A 20,620-nucleotide genomic window follows, 5' to 3' on the forward strand; every position below is an offset into this window, starting at 1 on the left:
TCCTATTACTCAGTGGTTAATTCAAAAGACTTTTTATTGTTCCAATCAGACACCTCTTTGTTGCATCTGTAATGGACAGTATAAAAACACATGATAAAGAAAATATACAACAGATGTTTAGCACCAGGTTCTTCAACAGTGGGCTGATGGTTATTTTTCACAAGACTGAGCCACCTCTTCTCCATCGTGTTGAAATGGCAACCATAGTGACATACAAGGAGAGTCAGACACACAATACACTACAGGTTTAAGTTTTGACCTACAGCCAGACATCCTGGATCTTCAGAGGGCAGGAAAACATGAAATTGATCCAAGATTAGTGTTTATCGATCATCTGTCTGGCCTTGTCTATTTCACGGTTGATTAAGCAGAAGAGGAGTAGACCTAGCTGAGTCCCAGTGGAGGTAGGCGTCTCTCGCTCCAACTTGAGAAAAACAGAAACTCTAAGGAAACCTTAACAACATCACATTCCCACCTGCATTTAAACAGTAAGTAATGCTAGTACATTTATGATAAAACAATTTTTAATGCTATTATAAGAAATAAGGATCTGTTATTTTCCTGCTTCATTGAGAAGAACAAAGCAGGTGGGAAAAACAGTTTGTAGAGCAATATCCTTTAAGATCACATTACATGGCTATGGAAACAAAACTGAAGTAACATCCCAGGCCATTGGTACTTGCGTACATCCATTCGTCTGTCAGCAATAAAATAATTACTACATACTGATAAATCATCTGGGTTTGTATTGCACCAAATATATTCTCTAGTTTTACAGTAGGGTTTGGTAGTGGGACATGGGATGTGCAAAATATGGGGGAGGAATCTGTGTAGTGGGATTAATAATCTCAGCTGGAATAGTGCAAGAAGTAGATCTGACACCAACATACAGTATATGCTTTGGGTGAAAACAAGACAATCACATAAAGGTAACTGAATTAAAACAAGACAGATCCCACAAACCGACAGATTAATCAGAATCTACCGTCTACAACTGCATAATGCCATTTTCTTCATCGCTTCACATGTATCTCTACACTTTGTGGGTGTTGGGACTGGATATGTAGTCTGCTTATTGCAGTTTGATGCAAAGAATTGCTAAGTGCCAATTTAAAGAATTGTTTGAAAAATACTTGAAATGACAATGACAAAAATTATTTGGTTTAGTAAAGGCTGATGGCCAATTACTGTAGTTCACGACAATTTTTACAGACGGGGCCCATACAGAGAGCGATAGGGGGGAAAAAAACCAAAAAAATTCCTTCACTTGAACCATGTTTTTGGCTACTGATTCACAAAACAACAGTGACTGCAGAAGAACGCTGCAAACGAGGCTGGGATTGCGAGAATGTCATTAAATTTCAATATACTTTTCTCAAATCTAAAATAAAAAACAGCTAATCATTAAATTAGAAATTTGGAGGTTTAACAGTGCCAAAGTATCTATAAATAAAAATCTTACTAGTATGGGGGATTTTACAACTGTACATTTTTAAATGTTGAAGCAATAACTTAAAGTATCATTTAAAAGTTTTATTTTTTTTTATTTTTTTTTACTGTTTTCAGATTAAGTTTTACAAAGAAAAGGTCATTGTCTGAAAGAAGTGGTGGCTTGATAATGAGGTATGTTATGGGGGAGATGGCACTGTCTAATGCAGTCAAGCTTCATCTTTCCTTCCAAGAAAACCTCTGACAGGGCTCATTGTATAAGCACTTATCCCATTAAAACTCTGTTCGACGTAATGATTTGATCTACTATACACTTTCAGATAGACAAAGGCAAGTTGACCAAAAAAAAAAAAAAAAAATCAAACATTCTGTACATACATATCCAAGGATAAAAATAGTGCAACATCAAGCTTTTGTTAAGTTAGACTGCTACATAATTGCTGAGTGTAAGACTGAACCATAGCGGGATGGTCAGTCCACGTGGTCAGCTCAATGTCCAAAGGCACCACGTTAAAACCACAGTCCCTTATCCAGGTCCGAGGAGGCCTCATGCTTCATTTAGTTTTCTGTCAGAAAAAAAAAAGAGGGCACACAAGGACATTGTAGTGATTTGAAGCCTAATAAAAGTTGATGTGCTAAATGATATTACAGAAAAGATGCAGATAGTTACCAAATACAAAGTCGCACCACCGTGGCCCGGTCAGGCCCCTCATTCGCGATTGTCTCAACATTTTCGCTGGTGGAGGTTGTGGTGGTTCAGTAGACACAGCTCCAGGACTTTTGTATTTGCCTTTCTGCCTCCCCACTGGCATCTCATCCTGCTCCTGAACTGATTCAGTTGCAGAACCTGCTAGCTCTCTTGAGGCAGTGCTATTCATTCTCCTTTTTCTCGCACTTTTCACAGCTTTAACAACTCCTACCAGTTTTCTCTCCCTTCCTGCAAATAGGTATGCAGAAGGTGACCCGTTATCCAGTGTCACAGTGCAGGAGTCCCACTCTTCCTCGGTTGATTCATTGTCTGGAGAGTTGATCTTCCTTAGAAACACCCGGCATTCCTTTAGCGTCTCAGGACTCCAGGCTTTAGAGCAGAGGTTCTGCTCTTTGTTAACATCCACAGGCTCCTGAGTTTGGTCAACAGAATTGGTGGCAGAACTGTTCTCCAAACAGTCAGATAACTGATATTTTGTTGATCTTCGTAATGCCTCACGTTTTGGTTGTAGCCCAGTCGCTACACATCCATTAGAAAAACTTGTAGTTACTTTTCTGTTTTTTTTATTCCTCTGCCTCTTTTGCCACCTCTCCCTTTCCTTACGGTTTAGGAACCTTGTCCTTGCTCTTAATAGAGTGGCTTGGTATTTGCCAAATGCTCTGCTTCTCCTCCATTGGGCTCCCTGATTGAGCCTGCCTGCTGCAAACCTGGGAGTGAAAAGCTGACGCCTAATATGTGTTGATTGAGGTGCCTCATTTCTCTTGCTCAACCTTCTTTGAGCCTGTTGATGTTGCAAAGGACTTTTTGGCACTATTTTGGCAAATTTCTTGATGTGTTTGCGGAGTCGCTCTGCCTGAGGACTGTGGCAAGCACTTTTTTTATTGGCAGTACGAGGGAAGTGCATAAGTTCGTAAGGATTACGGGAGCTTGCCTTCTTGACAATAGCCAGAGACTGTGTCTCTGTGGTCTGCATAAACCAGGAGCAGAGCTGCTGCATGCTACAGGACCTTGGTTTGTTAGGAGGACAGTCGAATAGCGTTCTAACTGCAGAGGAATGTTTAGACTTCCTGTTGCCTTTAGCGCCTAGTTTAGAGTCAAAAGCAATTTCTTTTCCTTGGTTCCCAACAGTATCTGAGACCCAAGTGTCAGAGATGACTCGTATTCGCCTGGCAAGCTCCTGGTTCATAGTCTTTTCCTCAGCTGATGCTGCCCACCACCTTAGCGTCTCTTTTGGGGTAAGGATTGAGTCTACAGACACCCCTGCCACTCTGCTCAGGTCCTGAGAGATGTTTTTCCTCTCTTGTCCACAGAGCTGTCTTTTCTCCCGTGAAGTTTCTACACTACTCTGTTGCTCTGCCTGTTTCCTTTCATTGCTGGCCTTGTTCAGCAGAAGTTGTTTAGAGCGCCGCAGAAGAGCATTACTGTGGCTATAGGATCTAGCGGTAGAGGTAGCAACAGCATGCAGAAAGTGGATCGAGGGCTTCCTCACTCTCATTGAGTGACGCACTGCTACAGGCTGATTTGGTAGTTTGTCCTTGCTTGCGTCATTTCTTTCTATCCCTTCTTCTGTAAGACTGCCTTTGCTTGTTGATTGATGACTGATTGTCCGCAGCTCTTTGGCAGATTTGAACTCTTGTAGAAGTACTTTCTTATGAATTTGTGTTTCAGGAGACTGCCGAGTATCCTTATTTATCTGAATTTTACGTTGCCGAGGTGAAACTGTGGTTACTGTAACTGAGATTCCAGAGATTTTAACTTTTGCAGGTCTACCTGGTTTCCTTGAGCGTATAGAGTCATCCCGATTCTGACATTTAATGTTACTGGTAGATTGAGGGGCAGACTCTTTCACAGGGCTGACAAATTTTAAGTCCTCTGACAATTCTGTAGCAGTTTTAATACTACCTGAGCTGATGTTGGAGTTGTGCATTAAAATGCCCAAGTCACTTTTAAGGCCCACTGCCTGCCAAGCATCATGAAATTCTGTTTGTAGCTTGTCAAATCCCTCAGACACTGTCCGTTTAATTTTCCTTGAACGGCCATATACTACCGTTATTTTGAGGTTCTTATTGACATTCTCCTCTAGGTCAGATGGTTCATTAGATATTCCGTTTACTGTTTTATCCCCTATTACTGGATCCACAGCCTTCTGCTTGCGTGGTCGACCAATGGGCCTCTTCACTTTTTGCTCCAGTTGTGGTCCCATCTTCTTTGGCCGACCAGGGCGCCTTTTTGGAGGAGTGGTTTCATGGAAAGATAGTAAGTCACCTGGTGATCTCTGGCCTTCTGTTCCAGCTACACGTTTAGTTGGAGTACCTTCATTCGACCTTCTGGGACTTATTTTAGGTGGTGAGGAAGCCGACTTGGCTGGCGAAGACTTGGCTGGCGAAGACTTGGCTGGTGAATAAGCAGACTTGGCTGGCGAAGAAGCAGACTTGGCTGGCGAAGAAGCAGACTTGGCTGGCGAAGCCTTGGCTGGCGAAGCCTTGGCTGGCGAAGAAGTAGACTTGGCTGGCGAAGACGCAGACTTGGGTGATGCAGAAGCAGACTTGGGTGATGAAGAAGCAGACTTGGGTGATGAAGAAGCAGACTTGCGTGGTGAATAAGCAGATCTTGCAGGTGAGGTAGCTGACTTTAGTGGTGAAGAAACAGATTTTACTTGTGAAGAGGTGGACTCAGTCCGCGGGCTTATGTGTTTCTGAATTGTCCCTGACCATGAAGACTCTTCACATGGGTCAAAAGGTTGCTCTGCTTGTCCACTAGAGCCAGAGCCTGCTGATTTGAGACTATATCTGACTCCATCCTTATCCCTTACTGGTGATACAAACATGAGCTTAATTGGACTAGTGTACTGGACTTGGGAGTTGGGAGGGCTCTCAACACAGGTAGCAGACGTAACGGTGACATCTACATTTGATGTGTTTTTGGGAGTTCCTGAAGCGGTCTTTGAGTCCTGTAGTCTTTGTAGTCTTTTTGGAGATGATCGTAGCCTTCCAAGAGGTTTGGCACCACAGTCACTGCCATCTGTCCCATTGTCTGAGCTTTGTTTTTCAGAACTCTTCTCTTTGGCAGCCACATTTTGTGGAAATACCTGGTTAGTGGAAACACTGTTTGACTCTTTGTCAGATGGTCCACATTGGTCTCTATGTGTTGATTCAAAGGCAAGCTTCTGTGTGTGCTCAGCTGAGGACAGGGATGTTTCACTTTTTGATTCAAGCTGGGTGTCCTTAGCATCTGGGTCTTTGGATAAGGCATCCAGTGTACTTGATGTCAATGCCTTGTCATTTCGTGTTCTCTGGTTAACAATGCCGTCAGGGAAACATGCATGAATAAACATGGGCTCTGTGACATAGGAGGAGAACCACTGTGGTAGGACTTTATTTCTCCTGGATCTCCTTGCCTCCTTGGAATGATGGGATTGACATTTCTGCCTTTCTCTTATAGGACAACGGCAATCTTTACTTTTACCGGGTCTACTGTCACTGTCAGAACTTTGACTTGATTGTGCATTTTCATGATTTCCATCACTTCCAGCACCATTACCCATTCCATCTTTACAGGGCTTGCTACACTGTTTTGCTGAGGCTGCAGTCACTGTCATCACCTGTGTTTGAACACCGTCACCATTTGAGCCTTGTTTACCACATTTGCTCTGCAGCTCAGGGGTGGTAATTTGAGTGCCTGAGAGAGTAAAATCCCTTTCCTCACTAGATATCTCCTTTTCTTTCTCCTCTGCTTTAATGATCTGAATGTCTTCTGTTACTATAACTGTCTGTATCTCCTCTTTCACTTCATCCCTGTCACTTTCTTCAGTGAGAATGTTCAGTGGTCCCTCCTTAACTTTATGATTCTCTACAGGTTCCACATCTACCTCCAGCTCTCTTTTGGACTCCTCTTTAACTAGGTTTGAATCTGATGAAGTGTTCGATGTAGTTACAGTTACATTTTCCTCTTTCAATCTTGCCTTCTTTGCTGGTGGCCCCTTTTTCCTGCTGTAAGACTGGTCAAGCATGGCAAGCTCTCGTTTAATCTGTAAAGTATGCCTTCTGGTTGAAGCATCATCAGTGGGTGTTGCCAGAGCAGTAAGGACTTCTTGGCGACGGCGAGAGCGTGTATTAGGTGACTTGGACTCTTTGCTATCCTGTCGATTGAACAGCTCACTGAGATTGTAGTCACTAGCACTGCCTGTATGAAGCACTGTGGTGATGATTTCAGTCAGATGGGCATCAGCAGGATACTTCAAGTTCTGACTGGTTGTGGGAGACTGCAGCTGCTCCTTTTCAGAGACATAAAGGGCTGCGGAAACCAAAGGTGGGTCTTTCTCTATTGGTCTGATTGTCTCCAGTTTCTCACTGAAGCGATCCACAACATCTTGCAGTAAAGTCCCACTTGGGTTCTGCTCAGTCTGACTACTACTTGGGGTCCTACACTCTTGCTTCTCTTCTGCAGCTGTATCCATATCTGCTTCCTGGTGGCTTGCACTCAAAAGACCATCTTTAACTATAAGGTCAGCTTCCTCCTCTTGTCTGTGGTGAAGCAGGGAAGGTGGCTTTTCATCAGTCTTCTTATTGATGTCTGAGGGGATAGGGGACAGAGGGGGAGGAGAGGGGCTCTGCTCTCTCTTCAAGACAGGAGGATCCCCATCTCCAACCTCTGGTTCAATTGTGTTCCTGACCTGCGTCAGACAGGCATGGTTTGAATAACAGGGACAAGAGTGGGGGTTGTGTTGGTTACAGCAGATCGATGAGGAAGGGCATAAACTAGAGGAGGGAGTGCACAGTGAAGGGGATTTGGATGACGAGGGAGAGGATACAAATGAGCATGAGTTGACACAACCTACAGCCAGTTTTTGGCAGGAAATGCAGCGCAGCCTCTTGGGGCAAAGAGCAGTATAGGTTTCTATCCTGGACCTCTGCAAGCAGCAGTAGCATGAGCCCCTAGGAGCTTCACCTTTACAGTCTGTTAAAGGGTAGTGATGGACACTACACCTGGACTTGCAGTCTCCTGGATGATACATTGTGCTGCCATGACCTTGATGATCACAGTCAGTTAAAGGGCAGTATGGGCTGCTGTTATGGGCTTTACATTCACTAAAAGGGACTGCATCATGCGTAAGATTATCCTGTGGGTTTACACCACAGTGACAGCAGTTAGATTCAATTTGACCTACAGGTCTGTGATTAAGAAACAACAGCAATTTTTCCTGGTGCATCAGCTTCAGGATCTGGTAGAGTAAGGAACTGTGTGATGGGCAGAGTGAGCTGAGAACAGCATCCAGCGCAGAGCTCTGACGACACTTAGTCCCTCTTTGTCCAATATCCCCCGGTTCTTTTGTAAGAGATGGCAGCAGGGAGCTAGATGCAAAAATATAAAGATTAGAGGTTTAACTTGTAGCTGAGCTCAGTATTACATGACAAACAATAAATATGTACTCACCCAGGATCTGACTATGTTTTAAGTAACACCATTATAAACATTTTGTGTTGATTCCATTATGGTCTGTTATAAGATTTTCCACGTCACCCGTTTTTTATCATAAAAACTCAGAAATATATTTATATTTTTTTCAATAACTGAATAAACAAGTTGTTCTCAGAGAAAAATAAGGTCCTCAGAACACAGTTTCAAGCTAGAAAGGTGGCAGGGTCCACCACATATAAACAAAGTGAAACAGTATGAAATTGTGTTGTCTCTTAAGTTTGTTTATCTAGTTTATTTAGCCATAAAAACATTTAGTTTGTTTAGGCACCAAAAAAGTCAATAAAGATCCTTCTCTTCTGATTAAAATGTCTTCCCCAAAACTACATAGTGCCTTCAAAGTGAGCAATATTATGGTCCTATCCATTTTTATTATTGCTGTATTATTAAAGTTGTTTGCAGCCTGCGGCTTACTTACATAATTAGAAACGCATTGTGATTCTTTATAACATGCACTTGTAATTAAATTAAAAATGAACCACAATAAAATAGTTCTCAGATATGATAGGTATCCTGTCTGTACTCATCATAAAATCAATGTTTAACATCAACAAGGAACAATAAAGGTTTTGAAATCCACATGTTGTAACTGCCTTTTACTGAACACACAGCTGTGAACTGGTGAAGGAAGTTTAAGGTTGGACAGAGCAAGCTGAACTTTGAACCATATTCTAGCCTGATTTGCTGTTGTTAAGTTTGTCATGCCAGCTTTTGTCAAACCAGCATTTAAAACAGGTCCTTGAAAACAGTAACAGTGAAAAAAGGTTTTTCTAGTAAACTGTTTATAATCTGCACTGGCACCCTGAACAAAGCAATATGTTAGCAAAAGAATTATAGCAGGCAACCGATTAGAGAACTGTTTTATTGATGAGTTGCTCAAGGCAAATGATAACATTCTGCTAAAAGCAGAAGGAACGATTGTAGAAACGCCTAAACCAAAATGTTTTTTGTTTTTTAAATCAACAGCATTTTTTCCAACAAACTAACAGCTCAAAAAAACCCTCATGTTCAAATCATCTAACAGTTAAATCAGGGCCATGAGTGATTTATTTCAATATAAAAGCAGGTCATCGATTTAAATAACATTAAAATTGCTTCAGTGTTTGATAAGGGATCGCATTTCCAACAATTTAAGTACTGTATGTATCCAGACCTGTTCGACTGGGCTGGATGCAGTGTAAGAGTCTTACATTCTGTAGTGTTACCTTTAAGTTTGTTATGATAATCAAGTTATTATTTTTTTAAATCACTTAAATAATTTCATCTTAACAAAAGCACTAAACAATCACAATAACCAGGGGTGTCATTTCAGGACTAAATAAATTAGATAGGCTAACATTTAAAAGCGGTCATGCAATTGTAGCAATACACATTTCACATTGCATCAAAGTGCCCCATTACAAATCAAGAACTACAACAATCAAACTAGTAAAATCACAGTTTTGAAGCACAATCAATAAATAAGTATGCAGCAACAACACAAAACAGGTTTCTACAGTAAAATGCTTCTTGTAAATCATAGTGCAATAATTGATTTATGCATAAATAGCAGATTTCTGTGAAGTCGTTTTTAAAATTTGCCAGCAGTTCAGTCCAAAAAAGAAAAAGAAAAAAAAAAGCCCTAAGCTCCATTTGAAAACAAGCCAAAGTTTGTTCGCAGAATATACTGCAATTAAACATACACAATGAAAGAATTGTCTTTTTCCATTTCTTAAAAGGTCTTCAGGCTTGTTTACAAACTGGCCTTTTGATATAAATCGCAGATACTTCCCAGAGTAGAGACATCATGCTGCACTATGCTGTAGCCCCAGACACAGGCACTGTGTACTGTTATGATCAGAAACATTCAGGAGCGGAGACATCAGTGTTTGTATAGTTTCCAAAGTTAGAAAAGTTGAAATGCCAAACAAGAAATTTAACAGGTTTACAATTAGCTTTAAAATCACAAATAACACAAAGATAACCAACAAGGACAAATGGCAGATCTCCTGTAAATGCCAACGGGCAGAATTTTATCCTTTTTAAAAAAATTATTTCTCATTTAACGACCAAATAACTGTATATTAATTTACTTGAAGTTAAATGTTGTTGAGTGTTCCTAAGATAATAAGAGCGCATACCCCAGCAGATTCAGCATCGTAACACTGAGGCCTTGATGTGAAAACAGACATTGGAATATAGGCAGATAAAGTTCAGAGGTATATGTGGCAGAGAGGTTAGAGAGAGAGAAAGAGAGGCAGGCTGACATCACAGCAAAACAAAACGAAGCAGCTTTTTGTGGGTAACCCTGAACTGCTGCTTTGGTAGTAGCACTGTTAATGGAAATAGGCCCATCTCAAAGACAGACATGAGTGTAGACGCAACATTTAGCATTTCCCCAGACACAGACAAACAAGCCTGTGCGCCTTACACTGAATCAAGTCATTGTCACACTGCTGACGTCTCACCAAAACTACTGTAGCCTCCAGTAGCCTTCACAATCATAAATAACCATATCCATGCACTAAATTCTAGTTGAAATGAGCTTCTTTGTTGTATCTACCCTTCTTTGTGCTAGGGAAACGGTCCAGTAGCGTAAAGTTTTAAGCAGCAGTCATGTATGAGGTTTACAGTAATACAGCTACAGTAGCAGAGTTAGTAAATATCTGTGATAATAAAAGAACATCTTTCACAAACAGTACACGTACACAATAACATACAGTTCCCAAGCTTATCAGTGCACATTTTAAAACATGCTGCACAGTTGCATTCCAACTACACTCAATACAATGTTCAGACTAGCTTGCACAAATGAAGCGGGGAAACTATGAGGACACAAAATGGCTTTCTTAAGCTAATCTCTTCAACAAAAACTCATAATGACAATGTAGCCACAACAGCAGTTTGTACTGTACAATCTCCCTGTTTGTAGAGGTGTCTACCCATAGCAATGAGTTTTTAATCTGTTATAATGGCTCTAAGTCACTTCAGTAGCCTGGGTGAAATACCCAGAGAGAGATAGAAAGCTGCAAATGACAATCATCAATGCTCCATTAACAAGGAGCTTTAAGAATTGAATCAAACCTGAATAACCTAATAACCTAACAGCTAGGAAACATGAGAGTCACACTTTATTTCTTAGCTCTAAGAGGTCCACAACTGCATTTCTCACACTCGATCCTGGGCAATCTGGTTGACAATCAAATGTCAGTTTACCCCTTGAAGAAAAACCACATCATATGAATATGAAAACAATGTTTACTTCCTGAAGCTCTTAAAGGATAGTTCTGGTGTTATTTCATTCTGTTCTGACCAATAGATCACCTATGAAGACCAAAACCAACAATTGATTTATCCGTAAAAGTATAGTCTTTTTAGTCACAGACTGATACCAATGTGCTGTAAAACTCTACCGCTATCCAGAAAATACTGTGTATACTGTATAATCTGATGCAAGCCAGTGAAGACGGAAAAAGATCCATTCAAAAGGTAGTGAACCAAAGCAAAAAAGTTTCAGCCATGCCAGATGAAAGTTTAAGACAAAAACCACCCTTCTTTAAAACAGTTTGTAGTGTGCACATCTGCCACTTTTCCATCAAAAGAAGTATTAAATAAATGAGGCCACTGATGATTTGAATACAGCAGGTTTCGGCCACACAGACAATAAATTCTAGTAGGATAAAATTAATTCTTTAGTTTTGGTCTTTTCATTTGTTGATTTACGTCAACAGGTAATATAATGCAAGCCATATCCTTTAAGATCTTTTAGCTTTACTGATAAAAAAACGGAATCTAGGACGTGTTTGTTTAGTTTATCAGCCCCTGTGAAAAAAAGCTGCAATGAGGACCACTGCCTCTTGAAAAATGCTGAACCTTGTAGCTGCTTAGATCAAAGCCCAGGACAAAGCTTGAGAAATACAGCTTGAAGTATGACCATCACATTACAGACATAGTTGAAAGACCTGAATATCGATATCCATATATTTTATAAAGGCATGTGTTGTGTTTTAACAAGTGTCTCCAGAAAACATTTATCTTGTACGAGGTGATGAGTTCAAGTGTTGAGGAGTTCTGGAGGCGTTTCGTGGTCTAGATACTCTTTGCGTCAGCAGCTGAGGAAAGAGTCCCTGAGTTGGTGGTACTGGTAATGGTACCAGAACCGGACGAGTTGGAATTGGATGAACAAAAGTTGGCAGATTTCTTCTTGGGCGGGTTCTTCAGTGTACCGGTACGCTCCTTGACTTTATATTCCAGTGTGCTATGAGGCACCCCATAAACCCCCTGGGCCTTGGACACACTCATGCGACCTCCCATAACCATGGTGATGGCCTCTTCCAGCAGGTCATGGTCGTACTGGCGGTATCTCCCGCGTTTCTTCCTCGGTTGCTTGTCTTTATCCCGGCCACTTGCCCCCTCTTCTGAATCATCCAGCGATGACCCTCGTGGTCCCAGGCGATGAGGTGACTGGTTGGCAATGCCCGGACCGCCTTGTGGTAAGAAAGGAGGTCTGAGTTTGAAGAGAGATGAAGGTCTAGCACTAGCGGTCGATGAACTGGCAGTACCTTCTGTTGTTGAGGTTCGTTGGTGTAGGTTTTCAGCCATGCTGCAATTCTCAGCTTGGATCGACCTGTTATGGTCGGACATGGAACGGACCTGAGGAATACGCAGGGGTGTGGGCAGCTCCAGACTGGGGGTGGGGCTTGGTGAGGGCTGGAGAGCATCCCTGAGCTGGGGAAAGGAGTGTGGGAGGGTTTTCTGTAGACCGCTCGGCTGATAAAAGCTGAGACAGGATGAAGGGAAACTCAAGTCTCCATTCTCCTCTGCAGCTCCTCCAATTTCTGCCCGCTCTGCCCACGCCGCCACCTTCTGCAGAACAAGGCGGGCTTCACCACCCAGCATTGATGACATCACATTGTATGATGTCACTTCATCCCTGAAATCTCTGCTTCCTGGTGCGAGTTGATTTGGCCTTCCCTCAGCCCAGCCGTCCAGACCTCGCCTCAGAATGTGAAGAGGTATTCCATAAAGCAACGCAGCCCGCTGCTCCTGCAGCCTCCCTGAACGTATATCCTTCAAGGCCTTGGACAGCAACCCCTCAGACAGCTCCAAGCTCCTCTCAATGTACTCCTCCTTCTGCCTGCGCTGCCTCCTAGGGATGGGAGGACCAAACAGCAGGGTCAGGATGGAGGTGATGGAGGGGGTTTGATTTTGGCATAGGGGACAGGGGGGTTGCAGAGCGAGGGGTCCACTCCTTTATGCCTTGTGTTGGTAACATCACTGCGCCTGTTATGTTTCATGTCTGTCTGTTCTCAGTCTGTTTCTGCGTACAGACATATTCTGTGTGTGTGGCAAAGCCTCTTCACGTCCAGGTGGGACAGTCTGTGAATGGCTGGGGTTACTTTGGCGTGCACACACAACCCCTGTAGTTTTGAGATATCCTTCAGTGACAGTCCTACATGCTTGAAGGTTGAAATAATCAAACTCATAACTGGATCAGTAAAAAAGGAGGTAAAATCGTTGTGAGGCACTGCAATATTCTCCTCAATGTACAATCCTGAGCTGTTGGCAAATGTTATAATAGGGTTATAATTGCTGTGACGTTACCGCTCAAGAGATAAAAGAGTCAACCCCATAGAATCAAAACACCAAACACAAGCTATCTCTTCATAATAACTACCAATGAAGTGACCCAAAGGACTGCCAAACAAAGGAGTATGCATTATCGTTCAGGCCACAGAAGTGTTAAATCAAGCAGTGCTGGTGAAAATGACAGTAACACAACACAGTATTGATGCTAACCTTCCAGCCGTAGCCATGCTATACACCATGAAGGAAATGCAGTAGACAATAGTACTGAAATGGGGATTTCCTCACATGCAAACAAAGTTCAGTCATAGTGGGTTTGGACAAAAATGCCTTGGTCATCTAAATATATTACCATCTTTAAGAAGAACCCCCAGTTTTAACCAATAGTAATGACAAGGCGTCTTTGTGCATTTTGCCGCAAGGCTGAATACCAGTTAAATGTATAAACAGAGGAAATCTATGAATTAACAAAAGACTCTTACCCTGAGGCTTTGTGATTAGATGAAGATGTTGATGAAGTTGCTGAGCAGGCAGAGTTCCTGTTAGAGAGGTCGAGCACGCCATCTGTTACAAGAGGAATTTATTTAAACTGGTTAGGGATTGAGTTTCAGTACTTAGGTAAAACTTAGGAAGCTCAAAAGATGCATTTATCAGCTTTGTATTCACAATACACCCGATGCCTTCCCCACCTGGTTCGCTTTCACCCTCTTTCTCCTCCTGGGTTCGGCTCACTGTGAGATCCAGCGGGGCATCTGATGTGTCTGACAGAGGTGATGAGGTCCTTGTTGTAACACCATTTGTATTGGTGTGGAGCAGGCACTTGGACGCGTACTCCAAGGCAAACTGATGTATCATCTTCTTCATCAGCTCCTGGGCAACCAGAGGGATGTTGGAATCACAGCCTGGGGGCACATCTGATGAAGAAGGCGCAGATAGGAGTCAAAACGAGAGGATCTGACTTGTAACATTACAAACAAAGATTCCCATTAAATGAATAGGTCAACAGAAGTGGAAGGTTTGGGGTGTTTGGTCCTCATAGAAAGGTTTACCTGATATCTACCTGATATCAGCGCGTGAGCAGCAAAAGTGTGTCCAAAATGTGTACAAGAAACTCTATTTAGGCTTCATATCAGGTAGTTAAGTATTGCTAAGTGTGAAACATAGTTTTAACTTAAAAATCTGCCTTTTGCTGTTCAGGCAGTGTGATGATTTATACCGTCAGACTCTATAAATGCGCCTACTGGCAGAACATGAACAATGATGTAATTTAATGACCATGGCTGTTTATGGCAACATTGTCTGGTTATTTCCCACAATTTCCCAATTGGTGTTCCAGAGATTATTGTCATTATTATGAAATCACACTGTCAAAATCGCCCCCTCCTACCTCTTAGGCTGAGGCTGAGCTGAAAATATGAAACTTAGCATTGAACTGAACTAAGATGAGTCATTTCCTCATAAATCCACTTTGGAAGCAGTTCGCTGGTAATCACAATGAATTTTCTCTGGAAACGTTGGGATGACTTCAAGGACCCCTCGAGGAGCCCCAACCACATTTTTGGTAGTGCTGACCAATAAATCACACTTTTATAGTCACTGCGATCTGAACATGTGCAGTAAACACGTTGCAAAAGACGGCCTACAACACCATGAACAAGAGAGATCATTTCATTTCTATGCCCCATGCATTCACCACTCATGATACGAACGTTTGAACAACAGCTGATCTGAGCACTTCAGTAGTTGATTATCACAGCTCATGTTGAACAATGTTATCACACATTACAGATTTTCCTCACACTGCGTAGGCCTAATTTTAGGAACTCTGTGCTGGTATATCATCAGTTACTTGCAAGAAATTGTGTCTTGATAAACCAACAAGGTTTGGATTATTCAAAAGGGACAAGACATTGTGTGTGTGTGTGTGTGACAAAGTCAATCAAATTTCAATTCACCTCCATTGTATTAGTGCGGCAGCAGCAACATTAGAGGAGTAGATCTTGAACCTCAGCACTTATAACTGAAATTATCTACAAAGGAAGCACTTTGCAAAGTGCAAAAATAAGATCTGATAATTTGGCTATGGACACACTCATGAAAATCCCCAGACAGCTAGTGACGACACACAAACGTGCTGGTCGCAAAACCAGACAAATCAAAGCAGACTAATTTTGTATTGTTATGACTAATTCTTCTATTTGGATGGCAACTGAGTAACTGCAGGGTGAAAGCTGACAGCTGTACGCCTACAACAGGAGCTTAAGCGAATCATAAGATGACACTTTGCCGTACCTGACTCACCTTTCTTGTGAAACACAGCTTGTAGGAACCTGTGTGCTGACTGGCTGCTCTCCGAGAGGGTTGGAGCCTGACAAGGAGAGTAATCAGAGGGGGAGGAGAGGGGCGACGTGGCTGCAGGTACTTGATCCTGCAGAGAAAAAAATTACTTTACCGACTGCTTTACTATGGTGAACATAGTATATCCTATAATATTCAATATCTTATGTCAAACTATTTAACAGTCAAGAGCTAAGGATAACTTAAAGTGGCCCGAAATAAAAACACTATTACTCACACTGAGTTTATCCAGGGGGAGTTTGCAGAATGAACACTGAGAGCAGCTTGCTTCTGGGGACCAGTCGTCCGCCTCTTCGGGTTCACAGTCTGAAAGACATAACATCACATAACCAGGCATTAATAAAGGAGGATACATCAAGGGTCGGACAGCGTCTTACTGTGGTCACAATATAAAGAGCAGCAGTGGTTTCCAAGCTGCATCATGTCACCAATTTTATTTAAGAGAACATTACATGCTGCCGACTATAGATTAGTCTTAGATTTACAGCAGCTAACACTTAATACAAAGCTCTACGACTCGCAAAAATCCTATAGACAGATGTCGGTTTATAAACTTTAATACGGTCTGCAGGATGTTTTGTTTTAGTTCCATTATTTAGACTAACGTAGCCATTTTTCTTAATATCCCTGGTTGCACTTATTACGAGCGAGTTAGTTGCAAATCCAGAGCAGGTCTGCTTCGTGACAATTTGGGACTTTTTCTGATATCTATGATTAAATCTGCACTTTTAAAATTAAAAGGCAAACAAATTACTGTCACTCAAACGGTATTTTCACACAGCATTTCATCATGGCTGCCAGGTCTCTATCACACATCATCTGATTTAGTTCCCGTCTGGCCTCACTCAGACTCCAGATGGCACTGCTGATTGCATTGAGACGGCACCGGTGGCGTCAAGCAAGCTGTGTGTTTTGGCTGCTGGTAGAAGCACCAGCGACCTGTGATAGCAAACCACACGCTAATGGAGAAAGTAGAGCTATACGAGTTAAGAGCGCCGTATAGTCCTACCAGATGTACACTGGATAAGTTTGCGATGATGCGATACAGAACCATTTTGTTATTTTAATCATTTCAGTTTTTATATTTATTAAAATGATTTCGCATTATCAGTGCCTGTGTTAGGGGTACTTTCTAAAAGTATCTTAAAAAAAAAAAAAAAAAAAGGGCAGACAAAATCTTTTTCCCTCGTAGCTGTAAGGAGTCACAAGAGGTATTATTATAATAACTACCAGGGACCCCGAACAATATTTGCTGCCACACAATGAGCAGTGATGTATAGGGCAACATCTCCGCACATGCATTTTTTACTGGAAAACTGCTGACTGGATGTTGTGTATCTTGTTTCTAGGGTCAGTTTCATCCATCTAAATCTAGCATTCTCATGAATGCTGTGCAGGATAATACCCTTGCAAAAAAATGTACTTTATTTTATTTATTGCCCTGCCTCATACTGTTTGCATTGTTTTTCCCTGCCTTGGGTTGATGTGAGTAAGCTGCCCTCTTAGTAGCAAGGTCGGTGGTTCCCTGATATATTTTATAATTTAGCAGCATGTTTGATATACTGCAATTTATTATTATTATTTTAAAGATTTCCTTTCTTGTTGTCCTTTTCTGAGTCTGAAGTGCGTCACACTTGCTGACAATTTCTACAGTGATGTGGGTCAGCTGGACTGTGTGGTCATCATCTATGTAAAAATGGTGTTACAAGTTGCTTTGTTTTGAGAGGCACACATGGGGAGAGGGCAGGCGGTATCTATCCATAACTTGGAACATAAAAAAAGATTAATCTCTTTTACATGACTGGCTGCAAAGTGCAGTAGCTGTACTTCAAAGATAACAGGGTTAATATTATATAGCTGTTAAGCAAGAGTCTTTAATGTGACACACAATACGAATCAACCCATGGCTGAAAATATCCTGTAGTCTATATGTCTGACGAGTCAGAAAGGATCAGGAGACAGATCAAGACATTGTGAAGTGTCTGTCATTACATATTTTTTGTTGAAAATAAATATATAATGCACAAAAACAATAACCCACCATCAAATAAATTGAGGTCTCTCAGCAACATTTGGCCATAGATTCCCTCCAGAATGCTTTCAAACCCTGCAAGACAAAATACAGAGAGAAAATCCTTCAGTGCTGACATGAACGAGTTATGAATGTTAAAGCTGCTTGACAAAAGGCTGATGTATGTTTTTTCTCATTTTATGGCCCTGAGCCAAACCGGACCAGCTCGACGGCAACACATTTGCAATTGTCAACTTCGGGCTGACACCAAACACCTGTAATGATTAGCGACTTCGTATGATCGCTTGACAAAACACACAATAAATATGATCGGTGAGGAGGAGAAACATTAATATATCGATGTGTTTTTTCTTTCGTGCAGTCTACGTTTGATGTCACTCCGATTATGTGTTATAAACAAGAACAAATCCAGCTACCATCAGGTGGGTTAGCCTGAGGTTACCGGCTGCTGTAATGTTAGCATGAAAAACTGTGTTCAAAATAGCGATCGGTACGTGGAAGACAGTTACCCGAGACCACAGAGATGTATGCTTTTCTCATATTGCACTAACATTAGCTGCCCTAACGTAGCAACAATCCCCTCCCCCTAATAATATCAACAGCTAAGTTAGCATAGCTTGTTAGCACGGCATTAGCATAGCCAACATAAATGTCAATAAACACATCTAGCTAACACTGTAACTGTCTGTTAGCGATAAATTACGTGATACGCCTTGATGCTACATGTTCGGTATCCCTTCAGTCGTATAAAAAAGATGCGAAAGAGCTAGCACCGGTGAGTAGCAAGCTAGCTCTGAGAGACAAAGAAGAGGAGCCAACTGTAACGGCTAGCCAGCTGGTAAATATTAGCCTGCCAGCTTAAGTTAACCGCTAAAGCTGTGGCCACCTACGGTGCCAGGCTACTAGCTAGCGAGTGGTTAGCTAACATTAGCTAGCAATCTGAGATAGCTTGGGGTAGCGATCCCTCTGCAAACGGGCGAAATCTCTTTGAAAGCTCGCTGACTTTTGACAAAATATGAACTGCACATGGACCGTACCGACGCAGTGTATCAGTTTGTGTCGCCAAGAATCAAGTTCCCGCCGAAACCCTTTCCTTTCTGCCGTGCATTTGGTGCACTGCACGGTCGCCATTCTGCGTCCGACTCCTTCCCCCCTCTCTCTCCCTCTGTTTGAACGACAGGAAGCGGCTGTGGACGGTTTTACCCTCACCCTGCCATGGCTGCGGTACCCCCCACCGGCCACCAGGGGGGGAGGGAGGCCGGAGAGAGGAGAAGGGACATGTTTGCCCTGAATTCAGTCTCACAGATCAAACTGAGTCCCACTTTCTGTGCTGCTTTTGCAAAAAAACACTACAAAGGGCATGTTTTTCTGTTAGGTGCATGCTACAAATAGCTGGATAAAGATATAAACAACACCTCTCTTAAAGCTCAGTGTCATTGACCTTGTTGAACACACATGGGAGCTGCTGCTGCTAAATCCTAAAACAATAAACTTTAATGCTCACATAAAACACAACAGTATCTATAAATATATATATCATGTGAGTAGCTGGTCACATGAGCATGTATGCCATGAATAGCAATATATATATATTTATATATGTATGTGTCATCCCCCCATTGGCTGCTTTAATGTCTGTGTTGCATATGTGATTGGTTGACGCTGTGAACACTTTTACTGTTGGCATGTTGTGTTTGACCTCAAGGAAAAACCGCAGCCATAGCGCTGCAAATTACCAGCCTCATGTTTTTGGGGATTTTCTGCAACAGATGGACAGAATCACGGTTCAGTGAGCTGCCTGGACTTGTTTATCGTTTGCTCTTTTCTCCTCCATAAACCAAAGTTTTGGGGGCTTCAAAACAACCAGGCTTGGTCCATACTTAGTGAAGTGCATGGTCATTAAAAGTGTGCTGAATGCTTTGCAACTGCACTGTGTAATGTAGTGCTGTTTGCTGCTGGCAGTGTTACACTTTCCACTATTTGACTAAATAATGCATCAGGTGAAGCAGAGCTCAGAGTAAAGGCTTCACATGTAGGCCGAGACAAACAGTTTGTGGGTTAGGGTTAGATGGGTTTGATGCAGAACAACACTTGACAATTATCACAATCACTGCACAGCAGACACTGACAGTCTGAGTGGACTCAGTGTGGCCACATGAGGGCAGCAGAGAGCTGTAGGTTTTTCAGAGAACAACACTGAGGTCCAGTGTGCAATACATTTGTTGGGACGAACCAAGTGTTACATGTTGAACTTGATGATACAGTCTTATCTTCAAAGCTTCATGAACATAGTTTCTTTGTTTACATCCGGTCGACAGGACAGCCGAGGGGGTCCCCGAATAGTCCCCAGTTTCACTGTGTTTCAAATTGTCTGCGACATTTTTTTAATTAATTGCAGGGGCCAAGTAGTCTGGGCCTCGAGGCAAAAATATAATTAGGATGTTACGTGTACTCTTCTGTCTGCACTGTACCTGAAGGAAGCGTTTGCAGATTCATTGTACAAAGCGTGGGCAGAACAGGGTTTCAACAGGGGCCCCCAGCTCATTTTTACGCCCGGGGGCCCCCGCGATAGGTTAATCCGGCTATGGAGTGCATCAGAAAAGTATGAGAACCTGCAGAAACGGGGTTCATGGAGAGTGTGTTAGTGATTGAGGGGTGACAGAGGCAGAGAGGCCGATTACGCAACGTAAGAAATAGAGTCATAAAGAGCCGGAGAGCAGACGGGGCGATGTGATTGGATGCTGAGCTCGGAGGAGGCAGCAAGTGTCACGGGCCCAGGTGGAATTCGTTGTCACGGTGACTTAGAGCTTGGTTGCCGTGGAGATGGTGATGAAAGACGGCGGTCTGGTGAGCGGCACTTCTGGGCCGGAGCGTGACCAACAGCATACAGCCCGGCGTGCCCTGGGGACAGAGGTGATTACGTGCAGGGTCACGATAACACTGTGTGTGCGCGCGTGTGCGTGTTCAAACGACGTGTGTTCAAGTGGAGTAACAATGCGGTCGACGACGGCGCATGTATGTAGTGATCACGA

General features: G+C 42.5%; 1 protein-coding gene across 5 annotated transcripts; it reads right to left on the reverse strand.

Moving 5' to 3' along the window:
• Positions 1 to 16: 16 nt before the first annotated feature.
• lcorl (ligand dependent nuclear receptor corepressor-like) lies at positions 17 to 18,791 on the reverse strand. Of its 5 annotated transcripts, none has more exons than XM_084369100.1 (8): positions 18,626 to 18,791; positions 17,598 to 17,663; positions 15,774 to 15,862; positions 15,500 to 15,626; positions 13,888 to 14,112; positions 13,681 to 13,762; positions 2,120 to 7,509; positions 17 to 2,015 (listed from the first exon to the last, which is right to left on the reverse strand). In XM_084369100.1, exons 1-8 carry the CDS (start codon positions 18,717 to 18,719, stop codon positions 2,008 to 2,010), a joined length of 6,081 nt encoding a protein of 2,026 aa, XP_084225226.1. In that variant the 5' UTR covers positions 18,720 to 18,791; the 3' UTR covers positions 17 to 2,007. The 5 variants fall into 5 exon arrangements, with proteins under 5 accessions (XP_084225226.1, XP_084225225.1, XP_084225227.1 ...); XM_084369099.1 differs by having other exon boundaries at positions 15,491 to 15,626; XM_084369101.1 differs by lacking the exon at positions 18,626 to 18,791 and adding an exon at positions 18,292 to 18,451 and having other exon boundaries at positions 15,491 to 15,626.
• Positions 18,792 to 20,620: the final 1,829 nt, after the last annotated feature.

The sequence above is a fragment of the Pagrus pagrus genome (assembly GCF_965226575.1).
Source record: "Pagrus pagrus genome assembly, chromosome: 2".
In the NCBI taxonomy this organism is placed as follows: domain Eukaryota; kingdom Metazoa; phylum Chordata; class Actinopteri; order Spariformes; family Sparidae; genus Pagrus; species Pagrus pagrus.